This window comes from Toxorhynchites rutilus, chromosome 2, assembly GCF_029784135.1.
Source record: "Toxorhynchites rutilus septentrionalis strain SRP chromosome 2, ASM2978413v1, whole genome shotgun sequence".
Lineage (NCBI taxonomy): Eukaryota > Metazoa > Arthropoda > Insecta > Diptera > Culicidae > Toxorhynchites > Toxorhynchites rutilus.
In genome coordinates, this window is record NC_073745.1 from 178,499,613 (window position 1) to 178,519,570 (window position 19,958).

Consider the following 19,958-nt stretch of genomic DNA (forward strand, 5'->3'; position numbering starts at 1 on the left):
GATCAGGCCCTACGTCTAGCTATGCGAACAAATGTGCATTGAATCGTGATTGTCCGCATAAATAGACGCAAGCGTTTTCCAAATGTAAAAAATATGTTGTAATCTGCAAAATCGCCTAGGCCCTCTTTTTGCCGATAATATCCTTCAACTGGGAGGATTATCTCATTGAAAATTTGCATGGTTACACTTGTAGGCAAAAAAAAAACAACAAAATTGCGTTTTCCCAACACTAATGGTGTTGGTGATTACGTCTCCTATGCAAACATGGGCAACACGCCGAACAAATTTTCGTATTTTGTAAATCAATAGAATCTGATCGAATCGAGTTATTTCTCTAACGTCGCCGAATTGGCATATTTTGAAACATTGCCGAAATGTTTCTCAAAGCAAAACATCAGGAATGCTACAAGCAAACCAAACAGCTCGGAAAATTATGCCGACAGCTTTCACCCGACTGTATCTAAAAATGCAAGAGCTAACGAGCAAAATTCTGTTAACTAGGATTATATAATAGAGTCCAATATTCAATTTTAGAAATTTCAATTTTCTGATTCACTAGTTGCTCTGTTCATGAATATATTTCTTGAAAGAAATCTGCGCAAATAATTACATTACTTAAAATAGTTTTCGTATGAAAGTAACAATACTTCATTAAAACTCGCATTCGCAGTTTTCAAATGTGAAGTTTTGTCTAAAAGTTAAGCTCATTTTAATTATAAGGTTTCACAAATTATAAAAACATAATTGTGTTTTTATATTTCCAGCATGTTCAATTGGTCATTTAACAAACTATATGCCTGGGGAAAACATTGTTTAAATTGTTCCTAGTGACATTTTTAATCACAAGTTACGGTCGAACAACTGAATGTGTTAATATTAAACAACTAACAATCTGAATGAAAATATTAAAACGGAAACTTTAACAAAGAAATATCTACTCTTCCAACTACAGTAACCATTCGCTAACTGGGCGAAAAGGCAAGACCAGTTATCGACATTCGCGTTTTAACTGGTCCGGCCTGTAAAACGTCAAATAAAACCGAGGGGAATTTCAAAGAATTGTTTAATTCGCGTTGATCATGAAATTGGATGAACAAAAGGATTCCAATGGAAGTTTCGCATTGTGTGCGACCACAGGTATGAAATATAATTCGAGGAAATTATTTTTCTGTAATTTAATCAATGCTTTTGTCATGCGAAAATAATATCAATTTTCATAACATTCCTTACTTTCGAATGCCCCTCACAACAAATCTTCCATTTGAATATGGCGTCGATTGTGTACGAAATTCTGCTTTTTAACTGGTCCAAGGACCAGTTAAACCAGGACCAGTTAGTGAGGGATTACTGTAATATGTTTTATTGAGGTTAGCACAAACACTTTAGAAAATCTAAGATAAGATCAGACAATATACTCTCTATTACGGATCAAATTTCTGTCAGATACGGACCAAATTTCTGTCAGTCGTTCTGATTTCGATAAAACATTCGATTTTTTCAGTGTTGCTAATAAAAATAAAAAGCGTTGGATTTGTATTTAATAGAGAAATAGTGAATTTAATAAATATTACGATATTTGGTTTGAAAGAAAATGTGAAGGAATAATATACAAGTTTATGTATGTGTTTTTTCACAATGAAGTAAAATGAACGGCAAAACACTCATTTGTCAATTTAGATTTTTTAGGTACCTAATACGATTTCGTATTTCGGAATATAATATCCATTGCTAAGAAGAAATGGAAAGTCTCATCATTCACTATGCAGATGGCAGAGTTGTTAGCTCAGCTCGTAAATATGAAAAAAGAGTTGGTTGATACAATCCAGGTTGTGTTTTGCTGACTACCAATTGTTACACTGCTGACATGTTCCTTCCCGCTGACTTATTTTGATGATGTAAAGAGCTACGAATTTTGTTCTGTTCTGTCGAGGAAAGTTTTCGCTTCATCGACGATGTACTCATTTTTTATTTTTTATTTATAATGATACTACATCCCATTGAGAGATTAGATCTTCTTCACAATTTTTCGCCAATAATCCCGATCCATGGCTGCAGTTCTCCAACTCCCGGCTGCACCGATTCTTGCCAAGTCCTGCTCCACCTGGTCCAACCACCTCGCTCGCTGGGCTCCTCTCCTTCTTGTTCCTACCGGATTCGATGCGAACACCATCTTCGCAGGGCTGCTGTCCGGCAATCTTGCAACATGCCCTGCCCATCGCACTCGTCCAGCCTTGGCGACTTTCTAAATGCTGGGTTCGCCGTAGAGTTGCGCCAGTTCGTGGTTCATTCTCCTTCTCCATACTCCGCTTTCCTGTACACTACCGTATATTGTTCTGAGCACTCGGCGTTCGAAAACTCCAAGCGCTTGTGAGTCCTCTTCAAGCATCGTCCATGCTTCGTGCCCATAGAGAACAACCGGTCGAATTAGGGATTTGTACATGGTACACTTCGTACGGGGTCGGAGTTTGTTGGACCTCAAGGATTCGCGGAGCCCATAGTAGGTACGACTTCCGTTGACAATGCGTCTTCGAATTTCACGGCTGTTGTTGTTGTCAGTTGTTATCAACGAGCCAAGGTAGACAAAGTCCTCTACCACCTCGAGCTCGTCGCCGTCGATCACAACACTACTACCAAGAAGAACTCTGTTGCGATCAGTCCCTCCTGCTAGCATGTATTTAGTCTTAGACGCATTGATCCCAAGCCCAATCAGCCCTGCTTCGTGTTTCAGTCGAGTATACAAGTCGGCTACCGTCGCATGTGTTCTTCCGATTATGTCCACGTCGTCGGCAAAACAGATAAACTGACTAGACTTGTTGAAAATCGTGCCCCGCATGTTGAAGCCCGCTCTCCGCATAACACCTTCCAGCGCCACGTTGAAGAGCAGACAGGAGATTCCATCGCCTTGTCGAAGTCCCCTGTGAGTCTCAAATGATTCCGACAGCTCACCTGAGATCCGCACACTGCACCGCACACCGTTCATCGTTGCCGGAATCAGTCTTGTCAGCTTTCGGGGAAAGCCGTGTTCGTCCATGATCCTCCATAGCTGTCGTCGGTCGATTGTATCATATGCGGCCTTGAAGTCGACGAAGATGTGGTGTGTAGGGACCTGATACTCGCGGCACTTTTGGAGGATCTGCCGCAGTGTAAAAATCTGGTCCGTCGTCGAGCAACCAGGCATCCGGCCTGATAACTTCCCACAAATCTACTTAATATTGGCGATAGGCGGCGGAAGAGGATCTGAGACAAAATTTTGTAGGCACCATTCAGGATTGTGTGTCCCAGATCCTGACTATCAACCGGTGCATACACTCTACAAGTTTTCTCGGCCCTCCCTTGAAGAGCTCCGCTACGAGCCCATCCTTACCAGCTGCTTTGTGGTTCTTGAGCTGATTAATGGCCTCCTTAACTTCACCCATCGTCGGGGGTGGTACGTCGTCGTTGTTCATTACACCGGTGTAGTCCTCCTCAACGCCGTCTAGGTCTCCGATGTACTCATAGTCGAACTCAATATTCATGTCATCACCATTATCACTAAAATTAGATGAAGCTGAAATTCGATATGATGTCGATGCTGCTTCACTGTCCATCAATTTCTGGACTGAACAATCTTCTCGCCGCTTTGATAGCAAGTCCATCAATCCAACAAGATGTTCTTGTGTATCGGCTGTATGCGAAGCATTCGGTACTACGGTCATGCATTGCGAAAGAGTCACGATTTTCAAATTGTTTCTGAATTACGGAGTTGAGCGCCGTTGTTTTGCACGAATCAACGAAAAAAAATTCTCCAGACAATCTTGGACAAGTTGTTAGGGATATCATTATTATATTTTAGATATGGGTATTTAAAAGACTTATTTTAACCTTTATCTTTTTTTAGATTGCCTTATTAAAATATGCAAAATCATTGGATTCGCACCAACCAAATGTTACGATTCATAAAAACAGAAATTTCATAATATTTAGCAACTCTGGCATCTTTATGTCATGGCTTCGTTTTTGTACGACGAAGAAGAGTAAGAAGCCAGTTGCCTCATCTTGTCTTAGTAAAAAATGATCACGACAAAAGGTGGATGGATATTTAATCCATTGTTGTTGGGGACAGTATCCTAAACCAGCTGGCGGGCGCCTAGGAATACCTACGCGGGCGACTGGTAGACCGCGGACTACCGTTTGGCCATCCCCGGTCTATACGATGCTGAGTCACCCGGCGTCTTTCCTGGTACGGGCAGCAGTACTAGTTTTTATATCTTCCATCGATCCGTAGCATTCGTCTAGACCAGGAATTCTCAAACTATTTTGAGCGAGCGACCCCCTTTCCAGGAAGAAAGTGATACCATCGACCCCCATTGTTCACATCACCGGGTATTGACTGTAGCCAGTCGGAGTAATCGGCGAGTACCGATTTTCGTGTGGCTGATAGAATGACAGTTGCTGATATCTGTCAAGACGACTCAAAAGTGGAAGTGAACTGTCAGGGGAATAATAGGAGAAGAAGAAAAGAAATAATAATAAACAAAAAAAAAAGGGTTTTGTAAGATTCTGCAAACGGGAAATTTATTAATTATATTTCGATCGAAACAGTGTTAGGAGTGATAAGGTGGATATATCGGTGGGCCAAGTTTACCTCCGCGCCTTACGTAGCACACTGGATTGATTGTGAGTATCTGGAAAGAAAAGAAAATAAATTAAAAAATTAATTAGTGAATTCAATAATAGGAAAAGTAAGCAGAAGGAAGAGTTCAGGAAGGTTAAACGTCGTAAGGGAAAGGAGACTATTTTTAGTAAGTGGTGCAAATGCAGGGTGTAAACAAAATATTAATTAATAAATATAATTTCAGTTTTGAGCCACTCCAAAAGTGTTGCTGTGAAAAATTTAGTTATCCGAACAATCTCAAAATAAAAATAACGAGATTTCGGAGGCCTCAACCACGATGAGCAGCAAATCCCTGGATCTGACTACCACCCCCTGCGAGCGATGTAAGCAGGTCTCGCAGGAGAATGAAGTTATGATTGCCTGTGACAACTGCGATAGTTGGTTTCACCTACGCTGTGTGGGCCTAACTACGGTGCCGAAAAAGGACAAGAAGTGGTTCTGTCCGGATGATTCATGTCAAACGGTTTACCAGGAGAAGCTGAAGAAGAACCGTGATAAGAAGAATCCTACGTCCGTCCCTCCAACCGTTGCCGAGAAGCTGAAAGCTATGGAAGCGGAAAGAAAACGTAAGGAGGAGGAAATGGAAGCCGAGTGGTTAATCAAACAGAAAGAGTTTGAAATCAGTAATGCTCTGAAGGAAAAGCAAATGCGTCTAGAGCGGAACCTACGCGAACAGCAGCTAAAAGCTGCCAGAGAGTTGCGCGAAAAGGAAATGGATGAAAAACGGACTCTGTTTGAAACGGAACTGCGGGAAAAACAGCAGCACTTCGAGCAAATAAAGGTGATGGAAGCCGAGCAACGCGAGAAGATGTCCAAACTGGAAAAGCAGATGGCGATGGTAGACGTCAAGGAAAAGCCGACTAAGAATAAGAAGAGATCCGAATCCCAGGACGTCCAACCGAGTACTTCTAAGCAGTCTCCGAAAGAACAAAAACCGGTTCAGCTGACGAAGGAGAATCTCGATCGCCTCGGGAAGAACAACGACGGCGAAGAAGATGAAGAAGACGAGAGCTCCGATGATGGTGCCGATACCAGCGACGACGGAGTTGATGACGACGACCAGAAAAGCCACATTAGCTTCCAAAACGGGCAGGGGCACCAGCGTGTCGGGCCAAGTAAAGCCCAATTAAGTGCCAGGAATGGGCTTACGCGGAAACTTCCCATTTTTACGGGAAAACCAGAAGAGTGGCCTCTGTTCTTTGGAGCCTACCAAGCTTCTAATGAAGCGTGCGGCTATTCAGACGTAGAGAACTTGGTGCGTCTGCAAGAAAGCCTAAAAGGTGCGGCGCTTGAGTCAGTTCGTGGGCAACTTCTCCTTCCCAAATCGGTTCCTAGGGTCATCACGAAGCTTCGACAACTTTACGGTCGACCCGAGCAGCTGCTGCAAAGCCATCTCGAGAGGGTTCGGAAGCTGGATGCCCCGAGAGCCGACCGGTTGGCCAGTTTCATACCTTTCGGAAATGCGGTGGAACAGCTCTGCGAGCATTTAGAAGCTGCCGAGCTCACTCTTCACCTCGTGAATCCAATCCTGATACAGGATTTGGTAAATAAACTTCCGGACGGAGAAAAGCGACAGTGGTTGCACTACAAACGGAAGAAGAAGGAAACGACTCTGCGAACGTTCACGGATTTCATCTCGAAGATCGTGTTCGACGCATGTGAGGTGAACGTCAACTACGAATACAAGCCAGACACTAAAGCAACAGCTGGGACGAGCGGAAAACTTAAGCAGAAGGAGAAAGCAGCTCTGTACAGCCACAGTGAGGCGAGCGGATCTAATGGACGAAACGATCGGAAGAAGCAGAAGCCGTGTAGAGCGTGCCAACGAGACGACCATCGGCTAAGATTCTGTCAGGACTTCAAAAACTTATCCTTTGCCGACAGAATGAAGATAGTCACCAAATGGGAACTTTGCACTGTTTGCCTGAACGAGCACAGTGGGCAATGCCGTTTCAAGATTCGGTGCGACGTAGATGATTGCAGAGAATTGCACAATCCGCTGATCCATCCGGCCACAACGGCAGTTGGCATGCACGCGCACATCAAGCCCAGCGGTACAATGATGTTCCGGATGATTCCAGTTATGATTCACTGCGGAGAAAAATCGCTGGCTGTGCTTGCATTCCTAGACGAAGGAGCTTCCATCACGCTGATAGAGACCGAGTTGGCTGATCGTCTGGGGCTAAACGGAGTGAAAGAAAAGCTAGTTCTCAACTGGACTGCGGACGTTTACCGAGTCGAGAAGAACTCCAGGCGAATGAATCTGTGGACTTCCGCTGTAGATAAAGAGAATCCGGAGAAGACTTTGCTGAGATCGGTGTATACAGTCGACAAGCTAAGACTACCGCACCAGACGCTCAAGGCTGATGAACTGTCGGCGCAGTACGATCACATGCGGGGATTGCCGATCAGTTCGTATGATGGTCGACCTGGAATTCTAATTGGGCTAAGCAACATTCACGCCTTTGCTCCTCTGGAAGCGAAGATAGGCACTACGAGCGAGCCAATTGCAGTACGGTGTCAACTCGGCTGGACGGTGTACGGACCGCGACGAGCATCTCCTGAATCGCAGGGCAACTATCTAGGCTACCACCAACAGGTATCCAACGAAGATCTTCACGATCTCCTCAAGAACCATTACGCACTCGAAGAATCCGTGGTACGAGTGCACCAGGAATCGGCTGAGGATAAGAGGGCTCGGTCGATCCTAGAGCAGACTACGAAACGCGTAGGGGACCATTTCGAGACGGGGCTCCTCTGGATCCAGGACGACGTGAGCTTCCCGGACAGCTACCCTATGGCGTTGAAGCGGCTCAAGCAGTTGGAGAGAAAGCTGGAAAGGTCGCCGGAATTGTATCAAAACGTTCGAAAGCAGATCGAAGAATATCAAACCAAAGAATATGCCCATGAAGCCACCGAAGAAGAGCTGCGTATTGCGGATCCCAAAAAGGTGTGGTATCTCCCGCTGAATGTGGTGCTGAATCCGAAGAAGCCTGACAAAGTTCGACTCATCTGGGACGCTGCGGCGATGGTCCAAGGAATCTCCCTCAACTCCATGCTGCTGAAGGGGCCGGACCTACTAGTGCCGCTGGTGTCAGTGCTTCTCAACTTCCGGGAGCGACGGATTGCTTTCGGTGGAGACATCCGCGAGATGTACCATCAAATGAAGATGATCGCCAAGGACAAATCCGCCCAACGGTTCCTGTTCCGAAACAACAGCGCAGAAAAGCCGAAAGTGTACGTGATGGACGTCGCCACGTTTGGGTCGACGTGCTCGCCTGCATCAGCACAGTACGTCAAGAACCGGAATGCGGAGGAGCATGCCGGTCAATTCCCGGAAGCAACGATGGCCATCATCAAAAGGCACTATGTCGATGACTACTTCGACAGTGTCGACACGATTGAGGAAGCGGTAGAACGAGCGAAACAGGTGAGGTTTATCCATAAGCGAGCCGGGTTTGACATTCGAAACTGGGTGTCGAATTCGCTGGAAGTTCTGACAGCGTTAGGGGACGCCAAACCTGGGGGAGCAGTTGTTTTCAACCAAGATAAGCAGAAGTCCAACGAACGGGTTCTTGGGGTAATCTGGGAGCAAGAAAATGACGCCTTTGCCTTTTCTGCGACTCCCCGGCCGGAAATGCAAGCCTATTTGTGCGGTGAAAAGCGGCCAACAAAGCGAAACGTTCTAAGCTGTGTTATGGGGTTTTTCGATCCATTGGGGCTACTGTCCCCATTCACGATTCATGGCAAAATGCTCGTCCAACATCACTGGCGAAGTGGCTGCGAATGGGATCACCAAATCGATGAACGCGGTTGGAACCAGTGGCAGCAGTGGATTGGATTGCTTCCAAAAGTCGAGGAATTACGAATTCCACGATGTTATCTGGGTGATGCTGAATCTTCGTCGGTAGAGTCCCTCGAGCTGCACATCTTTACGGATGCGAGCGAGCACGCTTATGGCTGCGTGGCATACCTAAGGTCGGTCGTCAATGGAGAAGTGAACTGTAATCTGGTCATGTCTCGCGCAAAAGTAGCGCCGCTAAAGCGTCAGTCGATTCCCAGATTGGAACTGATGGCTGCCGTCCTCGGCGCTCGATTGAGCCGAACCTTTTTGGAAACGACTACGTTGTGTATTGATTGCACCACTCTGTGGACCGACTCCCGAACTGTACTGTCGTGGCTACAGTCAGATCAATATAAATATAAGCAGTTCGTTGCATTTAGAGTTGGTGAGATTCTGGAACTAACCAACATGAGAGACTGGCGATGGGTACCGACCAAGCAGAACGTCGCGGATGTTCTCACCAAGTGGGGTCGAGGACCTCCATTGCAGAACGAGTCGGATTGGGTGAATGGTCCAACGATGCTGTATCAACCGCGCAATCAGTGGCCGGTAATTGAACCAAGCGAAGATACCAGCGAGGACGTGAGAGGTCTAATGATGTTCCATGAAGTGGTCGATGTGAGCGCTGTTTCAGGTTGGACGAAATTGGTACTGGTGACCGCAACGGTGGTACGATTCATCTTTAACTGTCGCCGTAAAATAGCCGGCGAGCCAATCGTGACTTCGCAGGCTACGAAGCATCATCGTCCGCTAATCAGAGCAAAACAACCAGCAATTCAGCAACCCCTTCAACAAGAAGAACTTCGGCATGCGGAAACCATTCTCTGGAAACAGTCGCAATTCGCCAGTTTTCCGGAGGAGATGAGCATCCTCACAGCGAATCTCGAGCTATAAACGGGACAACCACCGAAGAGAATCGAGAGGTCCAGCGTTTTGTACAAACGTTCTCCAATTCTGGACGCGGAAGGTGTGCTGCGAGTACGAGGAAGAATGGAGACCAATGAAACGATCCCGTTCGACAAGAAATTCCCGATCATCCTATCGGGGAGACACGAGATAACCCAAAAACTGATCCTGCATTACCACGAGAAGTTCGGGCATGCTTACAGGGAGACCGTGTTCAACGAACTTCGTCAGAAGTTTTGGATCCAGAACGCACGTACAGCAATTCGACGAGCAACCGAGACTTGCGTGTGGTGCAATGTAAATCGATGTGTTCCGGCTGCTCCCATGATGGGACCGTTACCCGTCCATCGTACCACTCTTCACCTACGGCCTTTCAGTGCGGTAGGAGTCGACTATCTAGGACCAGTTGAGGTAATCATAGGTCGCAGAACGGAGAAAAGATGGGTGGTGGTCTTCACATGTATGGCTGTGAGGGCCGTGCATTTGGACGTGGTTTACAGTCTGAGCACGGAGTCCTGCCTGATGGCCATCAAACGGTTCTCGAGCAAGCGAGGCATTCCCGACCACATCTTTTCCGACAACGCCACGTGTTTCCACGGAGCGAACACCGTAATGAAGAAGGAAATTGAGAAGATACATAAAGAGTGTGCGGAAAGAGTCACTTCGTCCACCACAGCGTGGCATTTCAACCCTCCCAGTACACCACACATGGGCGGTGTCTGGGAGCGAATGGTACGGTCGGTCAAAGAGGCACTGCGGGTCCTGGACGACGGGCGGAAGCTGACCGATGAGATTCTCATCACGGCTTTGGCAGAAGCTGAGGATATGATTAATACCCGACCATTAACTTACATTCCACAGAAGTCCGCTGATGAAGAAGCTATATCACCGAATCACTTCATAAGAGGAACGGTGACCAAGGAAGATGCAGTTTTGGACAACCCAGATCAATACTATGAAACCCTGCGCAACATGTATCAACGGTCGCGGTGCCTGGCCAGCAAGTTTTGGGAACGGTGGTCGCAGGAGTACTTGCCCACTCTCAATCATCGCCCGAAATGGTTCGAGGATAGGAAGCCTCTGGAGGTCGGAGATCTGGTGTTCATTGTGGAAGGAAAGAACCGGAAGCAGTGGAGACGAGGACGCGTACAAGAAGTCGTCAAGGGAGCAGATGGAAGGATCCGGCAAGCGGATGTAAGGACGGCTGACGGCAAAGTGTATCGACGAGGTGTGGCGAATCTGGCGGTGATGGAGATACAGGATGGTAAATCCGGAAGGGCTGGAGGCTCTACCGGATGTTACGGGCAGGGGACTGTTCACATCACCGGGTATTGACTGTAGCCAGTCGGAGTAATCGGCGAGTACCGATTTTTTTTCGTGTGGCTGATAGAATGACAGTTGCTGATATCTGTCAAGACGACTCAAAAGTGGAAGTGAACTGTCAGGGGAATAATAGGAGAAGAAGAAAAGAAATAATAATAAACAAAAAAAAAGGGTTTTGTAAGATTCTGCAAACGGGAAATTTATTAATTATATTTCGATCGAAACAGTGTTAGGAGTGATAAGGTGGATATATCGGTGGGCCAAGTTTACCTCCGCGCCTTACGTAGCACACTGGATTGATTGTGAGTATCTGGAAAGAAAAGAAAATAAATTAAAAAATTAATTAGTGAATTCAATAATAGGAAAAGTAAGCAGTAGGAAGAGTTCAGGAAGGTTAAACGTCGTAAGGGAAAGGAGACTATTTTTAGTAAGTGGTGCAAATGCAGGGTGTAAACAAAATATTAATTAATAAATATAATTTCAGTTTTGAGCCACTCCAAAAGTGTTGCTGTGAAAAATTTAGTTATCCGAACACCCATAGTCAAATATCAAGCGTAATTATTAATACAAATTTCAGCAATCATACTTTCCGCTAAAATATTAGTCATTCTTATAACGAGTTGTTTCACGTAACACAACTTATTCAGTATCTTGTCGACCCCTGGAAAACTAATATCGTCGATATTGACCACTTTGGGAAACCCTGGTCTAGACACTTCTGCATCCAAGGCGCTGGAATTGACAGGTGGTTCGTTTTCGACAGTATGAGGATAAGGCATGGAAGATGCGAGAGGGGATGAAAAATGACAGCGACTATTTTTGTTTATAAACAAACCAGGGCCAATTTTCATGCTACATAGCGTTTTCTGCACACCAATAATTACCTACGCTGGGCCGGTTTCAATCGAACTAGCTGTTGTGTCTCACAACCTGTGTTCGTCGAAGTTTTGTTTCGGAATTCTTTAAAGCAGACACTCGAATTTTCCGATTGATCAGCTAAAGCTGCAATAAATTTATTTTTATAATTCATCTCTATTTTTAATTCATTTAACTTACAATCTAGTATTCCTTGTTATATTCGAGAACAAATTTATAATTTTCCTAATGTTTTGCCGAATCATCTAAATGTGGTTTTGACAATCTTCTTAGACAGTTGGGGTTTCTTGTTTTTGTTTATGGCTACTAACTACAGGGTGTAACATTGGCTATTGTTTTCTAGCGTTACACTGAACATTCTCCCCCCTGTGTCGCCAGAATCTTGACTTCGGCGTCACCTAGTACATCTAACAAAGCAAGTTTAACAATAGGCCGTTGCAAAACACCACTTGAGGTGAGAACATCTGCCCGACGAGTAACCCCATCTCGCCCCGGAAAGGTACGTAGTACACGCCCTCTAATCCAACGATTCCTGATCCTTTCATCCACTAAAAGAACTAGCTCTCCCTCTCTGATCTCTCGCACGTTGTTGAACCACTTTGTTCTTCTTGCGATGGTAGGCAGATATTCTTTGATCCATCGTTGCCAAAACTTATCTAAAGTATGTTGGATCATATTCCAACTTCCCCGAATTGTAGCACCCTCATCGATTGGACTCTTTACCGACTGTTGCACCCCATTTGAACTAAGCATAAGAAAGTGGTTAGGACTGAGCGATTCTGAATCTTCTGTATCCAGTGGAACAAAGGTCAAAGGGCGGGAATTCACCATGTGTTCTACTTCAGCCAATAGCGTTGCGAAGGACTCTTCGTCAAGTTTTCTCTCGGTTGGGAGTGAACCCATCGCTTCCTTCACCGATCGCACCATTCTTTCCCAGCATCCCCCCATATGTGGTGCCGCTGGTGGGTTGAAACGCCACTGTGTATAGCCATCTGTAAAGGTGTCACCTAATTCTGTATTCATTTTATGCAATTCTTCCTTCAGTTCTCTACTCGCGCCAACAAAATTGGTACCGTTGTCGGTAAATATCTCTTGTGGGGCTCCTCGGCGAGCGATGAAACGGCGTATAGCTTTTTTGCATGAATCGGTGGATAGACTTGTAACGGCTTCAAGGTGCACAGCTCTGACAGTTAGGCATGTGAACAATGATACCCATCGTTTGACTGCATTTCTTCCTATTTTTATTAGGTATGGTCCAAAGAAATCGATTCCAACGAAAGTGAATGGGCGGACAAATGGGGTCAATCGAACACGTGGCAATGGTCCCATCTGAGGTACTACAGGAACTGTTTTATGTACTCGACGCCACATACACTGCTTTTTAACCAAACGAATTTGATCTCTGAGTCTCGGGATGTAGAATTTTTGCTTGACTTCGTTCAACACGGTTGCTTCATTGGCATGGCGATATTTACGGTGGTACCAATCCAGTAGTAGGTTTGTAACACGATGCTCTTTCGGAAGGATAGTAGGATATTTCGCTTCATATGGAATACAATCTGCGTTCTCCATTCGGCCGTCCACTCGAAGAATTCCATAATCGTCGACTCTTGGTGTCGCTGTTGCGATGGGACTTCCTCTTTCCAACGGTCTTCGTTTTTCTTTTTCTACTTGTAAATTGCGTTTCAACGTAGCAACTTCATCCGGAAACACTTCAGCTTGTACTGAACGCCACAGACTTCTCTCAGCTTTTTGTAGTTCTTCTCTTGTCAAACTACCAGTTTGGCGAGGTTCCTTGGACCGCATACGTTGACAGTTTCCTATGTAACGATGCAAATATGCCACACATCGCAGCAATCTTTCCCACTTCGAGAAACGCTCGTAGACGATAATAGGTTTAAGAATGAAATGTGCAAACACATAAGCAGGACGTAATTCTTCTGCTGTTTCATGGGTATCACTAGGATCCTTCGGCCATTCTTCTTCGTTGTCGTATAGAAAGTCGGGACCTCTGTACCATCGGCAATCATTATCGAAAGCTGGGCCTTTACCCCATTTTGTGGCTTCGTCTGCGGGATTCTGTCGCGTCGGAACCCATCTCCACTCGTGCTCTGTTGATAGACTCAGTATTTCGTTCACTCTAAAAGCCACATACGGCCTGTACCGTCGCAGATCGGATTTTATCCATGATCTCACAGTAGTTGAATCACTCCAGAAATAGGTACGTTTAACAGAAAGTGTGTGTCCCTCTTCAATAGTTTTTCTCAGGCGAGATCCGATAACGGCTGCCATGAGCTCTAGTCGCGGGATTGACAGTGGTTGTAGAGGCGCTACTTTTGTTTTAGAGGTAACTAAAGCACATCGCACATGCCCTCGATCGACAATTCGAAAATATGCTGCTGCTGCGAATGCTTCTTCACTGGCATCAACAAAAATGTGGAGCTGAAGTGTGTCAAAGCTGCCAACATGGTATGAGGGGAAGTAACAACGAGGTATCTTTACACGATCAAGGTCATGGAGTACACCAAGCCATTGCTTCCAGCGACAAAACACCTTTCCCGATATTTTATCATCCCAGTCGATTTTGGCTCGCCAAACTTCCTGAACTATCACTTTTCCTTCAATCACAAATGATGCCACAAGACCGAGTGGGTCATAGATGCTCATGACCACTCGTAACATCTCTCTTTTCGTGGGTACAATTTCTCCTATTATCAGTCGTCGCACATCCTCACGAAAGTTTAACGAAAAGGCAAAAACATCGGTATCCGGTAACCAGACCATTCCAAGGAGACGTTCGGACGAGAATGTGTTCTCCTTGTCAGGGACAAAGTGTTTAACAGCTGTTGGATTCAATTTCCCAATTCTTCTCAATACCGATCGATCGTTAGAAATCCAATTACGGATCAAGAATCCAGCTTTAGCGTGTATATAACTGACTTCCAAAGCTATTTTAACAGCTTCATCTGCTGTGTCCACGCTTTCTAAATAGTCATCTACGTAGTGTCTCTTTCTTATAGCTTCCACTGCTTTGGGGTATTCATTTTCGTACTCAGCTGCGTTCAAATTTTTGACATATTGGGATTGAGATGGGGAGCAGGTAGCTCCGAAAATTGCGACATCTGTAACCATCGTTTCTAATTCGTCTTCAGGATTATTTCTCCATAGGAAAAGCTGCGCACTACGATCTTCCTCTCTGATTAAAATCTGGTGGAACATCTCCTTGATATCGGAGCATATTGCCACCTTCCGCTGACGATATTGGAACAGTACAGACAATAATGGCGCCAATAAATCTGGCCCTTTAAGGAGCATTGTGTTTAAGCCCACACCTTTGACCTTAGCTGCAGCATCCCAAATTAATCTCACTTTCTCTGGTTTTTTGGGATTTAAAACAATTCCGATGGGTAAATACCATGTACGGTTAGGGTTGAATGAAGCCAGTTCATTTGCGGTGGCTTTGTGCGCATATCCCTTTTGTTGAAACTCTTCGATCTGTAGTCGTACCTTATCGTACAGAAATGGATCCTTTTTCAATCGTTTTTCCAGGCATCGTAAACGTTTTTCAGCCATCGGTCGACTGTCAGGGAACTCCACTTCGTCTTGCTTCCATAGAAGTCCGGTCTCAAATCTCCCACTCGCTGTACGTATTGTAGTTGACTCGAGAATCTGTCGCGCTCTTTGATTTTGCAATCCTTCGATTTCTGGGGCTATCGTTATGCCGAGGCTTTCTACAGAAAAGAAGCTGCGCACATACTCATGAAGATCTTGATCATTATTTCGAGCACAAATGTGCATTTGTCGATGGTTAAACGGTGCTTCTGCTCCTACTACACTTCCATATACCGTCCAACCTAGGCGAGTCTTCGTGGCAATCGGTTCATGAGGAAGACCCTCGCGTAACTTCAGCGTAGCTAACAGGTGGGTATTACTCAAACCAATGAGAATCCCAGGAACAGCATGTTTGAAACTTTTTATCGGCAATCCTCGCAAATGTTTGAATTGATTCACCATGCCGTCGAAATCTAACGTCTGCTCTGGTAGACCAAGGCTCGCTACTGTATACACGTCAGAAATATCAAACTGTTTGCTACTACCAACTCCCGAGATATTCATTTTCACACGCTGAGCACCCGAGAATGTTTTGTTTATTCCACCTGTCCATTGAATGCAGAGCGATTCGGTCTTTCCTTCCACACCCAACGAATCCACAATCGCTTGTTCTACCAACGTGACCGAAGAACCATCATCTAAAAACGCATGTGTGTTAATTTGTCCTTTCTCACCATATAAAGTTACAGGAATCACACGGAACAGAGTGGATGCTGCTGACTGACGATGAATTGTGACTGTGGCATTCACTGATACACCAGGTTTCGATTCAGTTGATAATGGGTCATAATGCAGGAGCCGATTATGGCGCTTTTGACATCCTCCTACACCGCAGATTTCTCCTTTACAAGGCCATCGAGTATGTGCTATGAGACACCGTCGACACAGCTTGCGATCTTTGACGATCTTCCACCTCTCATCAACAGACAGTTTTTTAAATGTAGCACAGTTGGTTGCTTGATGATTGCCACCGCTGCAAACAGAACATGACTTTTTGATTATTTCGGTCGAAGGATGGATCCGTTGTTTTCCATCTGCCGTTTCACGGGAGAACTGAGCCGTCTCCACTGCATGTGCATTGACATATCCCTTCTTTTTAGGTCTACGATCATCTCGATGAACATGTTTTGAATCCATGTCACATGACACTATTGTACTCGTAGCCGAAGCAACTTTTGCCATATAGTCACTGAATGTGCTTAGGTCCACTACTGGTAATTGTTGTTGATACAAGGCCCAGTTAAATTTTACTGCATCTGGTAACTTATCCACCAGCTCCTGCAGCAAAATTGGATTAGACAGATGTCTTTCCTGTCCAACTGCCCTTAAATGAGCGGCTAAATTCTGCACTGTCAACCCAAATTTCACCAACGTATCCATTCGATTTGCTTTCGGAGCCGGAGTTTCTCTTACTTTCGTGACCATAGTCTTCACGATCTGCTCAGGACGACCATACAGTGTTTGAAGAGTGGATATAACTTGAATGACAGTGGACGGATGTAATAGAAAACTGCTTACCGCTTCCTTGGCACTTCCTTTGAGGCATCTCTGAAGTCTTAACAAGTTTTCCGAATCAGAGTAGCCACAAGTTTCAGTTGAATGTCGGAAACTGCTAATAAACAACGGCCAATCGAGTGGATCGCCCGAAAAAACTGGCAATTCCTTAGAAACTACCTGCCTGGCAGCTATCTGCTGTGGTATTGGCCCAGTTATCATTAGTTGGGCACTGTGGCTCCTTGCTTTATTTGATAGAACGGACGGGGCGGGTGGACACAACTGACCTTGAGATGCATTTGGAACATTACTTTGAAGCATATGGGGGGAATGGGGTGCTAGATATATTGGCATTGTACAATCAGTACGTCCACCAACTGGGGTTTGAACAGTAGTTTCAATGGGTTGTCGATAAGAGTAAGAGGGGCTACAATTTATTTCAGGAAGTGGGATAATATTTTGAATTTGTTCACTCACTGGTTGCAAATTAGAATTTTCCCTACGTGACTGCCTTAGCATTTCCATTTCCGAAATGTACCATTCCTTATGGGAATCTATAATACCTTCTTAAGAACGTGTCGGCACTCTGCGTTCTCCTGTTTCACCTCCAACCTTGTTAATCCTCTGGTCCAGTGAGGATATCTCACCAAACGCAGCCGCTTCCTGTGGAATCAGATGACCAGATGTTTTCGGCTCGCCCTGTAGCCGAAGTTGTTCCCTGAAGTCCTGCTCCAAAGCGCGAAGACGTTTCAGCTCACCTTCTTGTTTCGCCAACTCTTGCTGCCGCTTCTGTTCAAACGAAACTTGCATCTGCCGCATGCACTCCAACTCCTCTTCTTTACGTTGCTGATCGAGCAATGCCTTCGCTCGCTGGTTTTCCAACTCTCGTACTTGCTCAACTAACGCTAACTCTCGCTTCGTCCTTTGCTGCCGCCAGTACTCATAAGCTCCGACTCCTTCGGCATGCTTCGAAATGATGCCCTGTGTTGACGGACCGGCCCTCGCTTCATCTAACATCGCTAAAAATGGTTGCACATTCACCGGTGGTATGATGGAAGAATTCACTAAATCTGATTTGCCAACTCCGACATTCGAATTGCCTTCCAAATTCTCTCTCCTAGCGTCGTTTACGGTCTTGCTAATATCAGAGCTTATATCCACATTCACTGATGGGATCATTGCCACTGGTGCAGGAACATTTTTTGTTTTTGCTTTATCTGCTAACGGAGTCGATGTGAAGTTATCTTCGAGTCTTTCGACCGGATTTGCAATTGGTGGAGGAATGGAAACAGCTGACGGAAGCTCGGATATGTTTCCTACCATACCAAGGCCAGTTTTGTCGGCCGCTTCTCGCTGCGTTTGAATCCAATCTCTAACACGTTGATTGCTTGTTCGGTTTGAACGAAGACTGTGTACGCTTGCACCTCCATCGTGTTCCTCTTGCTGACTCCGCAGGTCATATTTCTTTGCGATATACAGCTTGGTCCGCTCAATTTTGTCCAATTTAGCCTTCTGCAACAAAGCTTTCTCCTGAGCCAGCTGTTCATTTTCCATTTCGTCCATCAACCTTTTCTCCTCCTCGAGCCGTTCGAGTTCTCGTTCAATCTGCGCTTTCCTCGCGCTAGATCTATTGGATTGACCCGTTAACGAAACTGGTGGCGGTATTCGTGGATTGCATAGCTCGCACGAAAATACCGTTGCATGAACGGATGCGGTTGTCACTTTGGCGCACGAAAAATGGTACCATCGGTCGCAATCTTTGCACTGGACCATATAGAATTCGGCATTATTTGGTCGATCACAGGCGGCGCAATCATGCTCGTCACCTCGATCAACATTATCATTATTGTCCTTTTCGTGAGTCGATTTGTTATCCGACGGGTTAGACATTGCCTTCATAGCAGCGGCTTTTGTCATAGCTCGTGTTTGTCGAACAATCGATCTCTGCTCTGAATCCATCTTGTATGGTAGATTCTTTAGTTTTTTGTTCGTCGAAGTTTTGTTTCGGAATTCTTTAAAGCAGACACTCGAATTTTCCGATTGATCAGCTAAAGCTGCAATAAATTTATTTTTATAATTCATCTCTATTTTTAATTCATTTAACTTACAATCTAGTATTCCTTATTATATTCGAGAACAAATTTATAATTTTCCTAATGTTTTGCCGAATCATCTAAATGTGGTTTTGACAATCTTTTTAGACAGTTGGGGTTTCTTGTTTTTGTTTATGGCTACTAACTACAAGGTGTAACATTGGCTATTGTTTTCTAGCGTTACACTGAACAACCTGCACGACCCGCCGAGAAACGACATGCCTGGATATCCACAGCGTACCGCTGCGCTCACTCAATCGTAATGGGTCGTCACCGACTAATGTGATCAAAGCGAATGGAACTAAGAGCAGCACGGTACACGCCCGCCGGTAGTGGCTCTTTCATATACCTACTAGCACATCTCCCACAATCGCTGAATTGCCAATCCCAGCAGCAACGGCAACAACCCTCACGTCCCGTAAAACAGCAATGAAGACAATAACTTGCAGCAGTTACCGAAACACAACAATGATGCCAACAGCGTAAACAAGCATACACATAGCGGTATGCACTCCTCATTGCATGCCATTTGTTATCCTCTTTCTCGGAAACTCTAGCCGTTCATTTGGCCGCTGTCAATTCGAACTCAAGTAATGGCTGAACAGCAATTGTGACATAACGTTCCACCTTTTTTTTCTCTATTATAGTGACTTTCAAACACATTCCGGCTGGTTCGTCACTTTTACTTCCATTTTTGGAAGAATGTCGGGAGTGAGAATTGAACTCCTGATCTCTGCGTAAGAGGTATGAATGTTACCGTTGCGCCAGATCGCCTTCACACGTTCCACCTTATTATACCGCCTTGTCTGCATCGCTGTCCTGCACATATCAGGGATTGCTAGGACTGTCGCTATTAAAGCTTCATTAGGGATTTCATCTGTGCCAGGCATGTTGCAAGATTGCCGGATAGCAGCCCTGCAAAGATGGTGTTCGCATCGAATCCGGTGGGAACAAAAAGGAGAGGAGCCCAGCGAGCGAGGTGGTTGGACCAGGTGGAGCAGGACTTGGCAAGAATCGGTGCAGCCGGGAGTTGGAGAACTGCAGCCATGGACCGGCTTTATTGGAGTAGAGTAGTGGATCAGATCTAATCTCAATGGGATGTAGTCATAGTAAATAAATAAATAATCTGTGCCAGGCGCTTTCTTCGTTTCAAAGC

The 19,958-nt window shown here is 45.3% G+C and overlaps 3 protein-coding genes across 3 annotated transcripts; 2 read left to right on the top strand and 1 right to left on the bottom strand.

The window, feature by feature from the left end:
* The first annotated feature begins 4,761 nt into the window (after positions 1 to 4,761).
* On the top strand, positions 4,762 to 9,392 carry LOC129766436 (uncharacterized). The gene is made up of 2 exons (XM_055766967.1): positions 4,762 to 4,781; positions 4,839 to 9,392. Exon 2 carries the CDS (start codon positions 4,932 to 4,934, stop codon positions 9,390 to 9,392), a length of 4,461 nt encoding a protein of 1,486 aa, XP_055622942.1. The 5' UTR covers positions 4,762 to 4,781; positions 4,839 to 4,931.
* A 96-nt stretch (positions 9,393 to 9,488) lies between these two features.
* LOC129766437 (uncharacterized) lies at positions 9,489 to 10,739 on the top strand. The gene has a single exon (XM_055766969.1). The coding sequence runs from the start codon at positions 9,489 to 9,491 to the stop codon at positions 10,737 to 10,739; it is 1,251 nt and encodes a 416-aa protein (XP_055622944.1).
* A 1,209-nt stretch (positions 10,740 to 11,948) lies between these two features.
* LOC129766438 (uncharacterized) lies at positions 11,949 to 16,640 on the bottom strand. Its single transcript, XM_055766970.1, has one exon. The coding sequence runs from the start codon at positions 16,638 to 16,640 to the stop codon at positions 11,949 to 11,951; it is 4,692 nt and encodes a 1,563-aa protein (XP_055622945.1).
* Positions 16,641 to 19,958: the final 3,318 nt, after the last annotated feature.

Bases quoted from the DNA above. Each gene is read 5' to 3' on its own strand.
- LOC129766436 (XM_055766967.1), top strand. From the start codon at position 4,932: ATGAGCAGCAAATCCCTGGATCTGACTACCACCCCCTGCGAGCGATGT.
- LOC129766437 (XM_055766969.1), top strand. From the start codon at position 9,489: ATGGAGACCAATGAAACGATCCCGTTCGACAAGAAATTCCCGATCATC.
- LOC129766438 (XM_055766970.1), bottom strand. From the start codon at position 16,640: ATGGTCACGAAAGTAAGAGAAACTCCGGCTCCGAAAGCAAATCGAATG.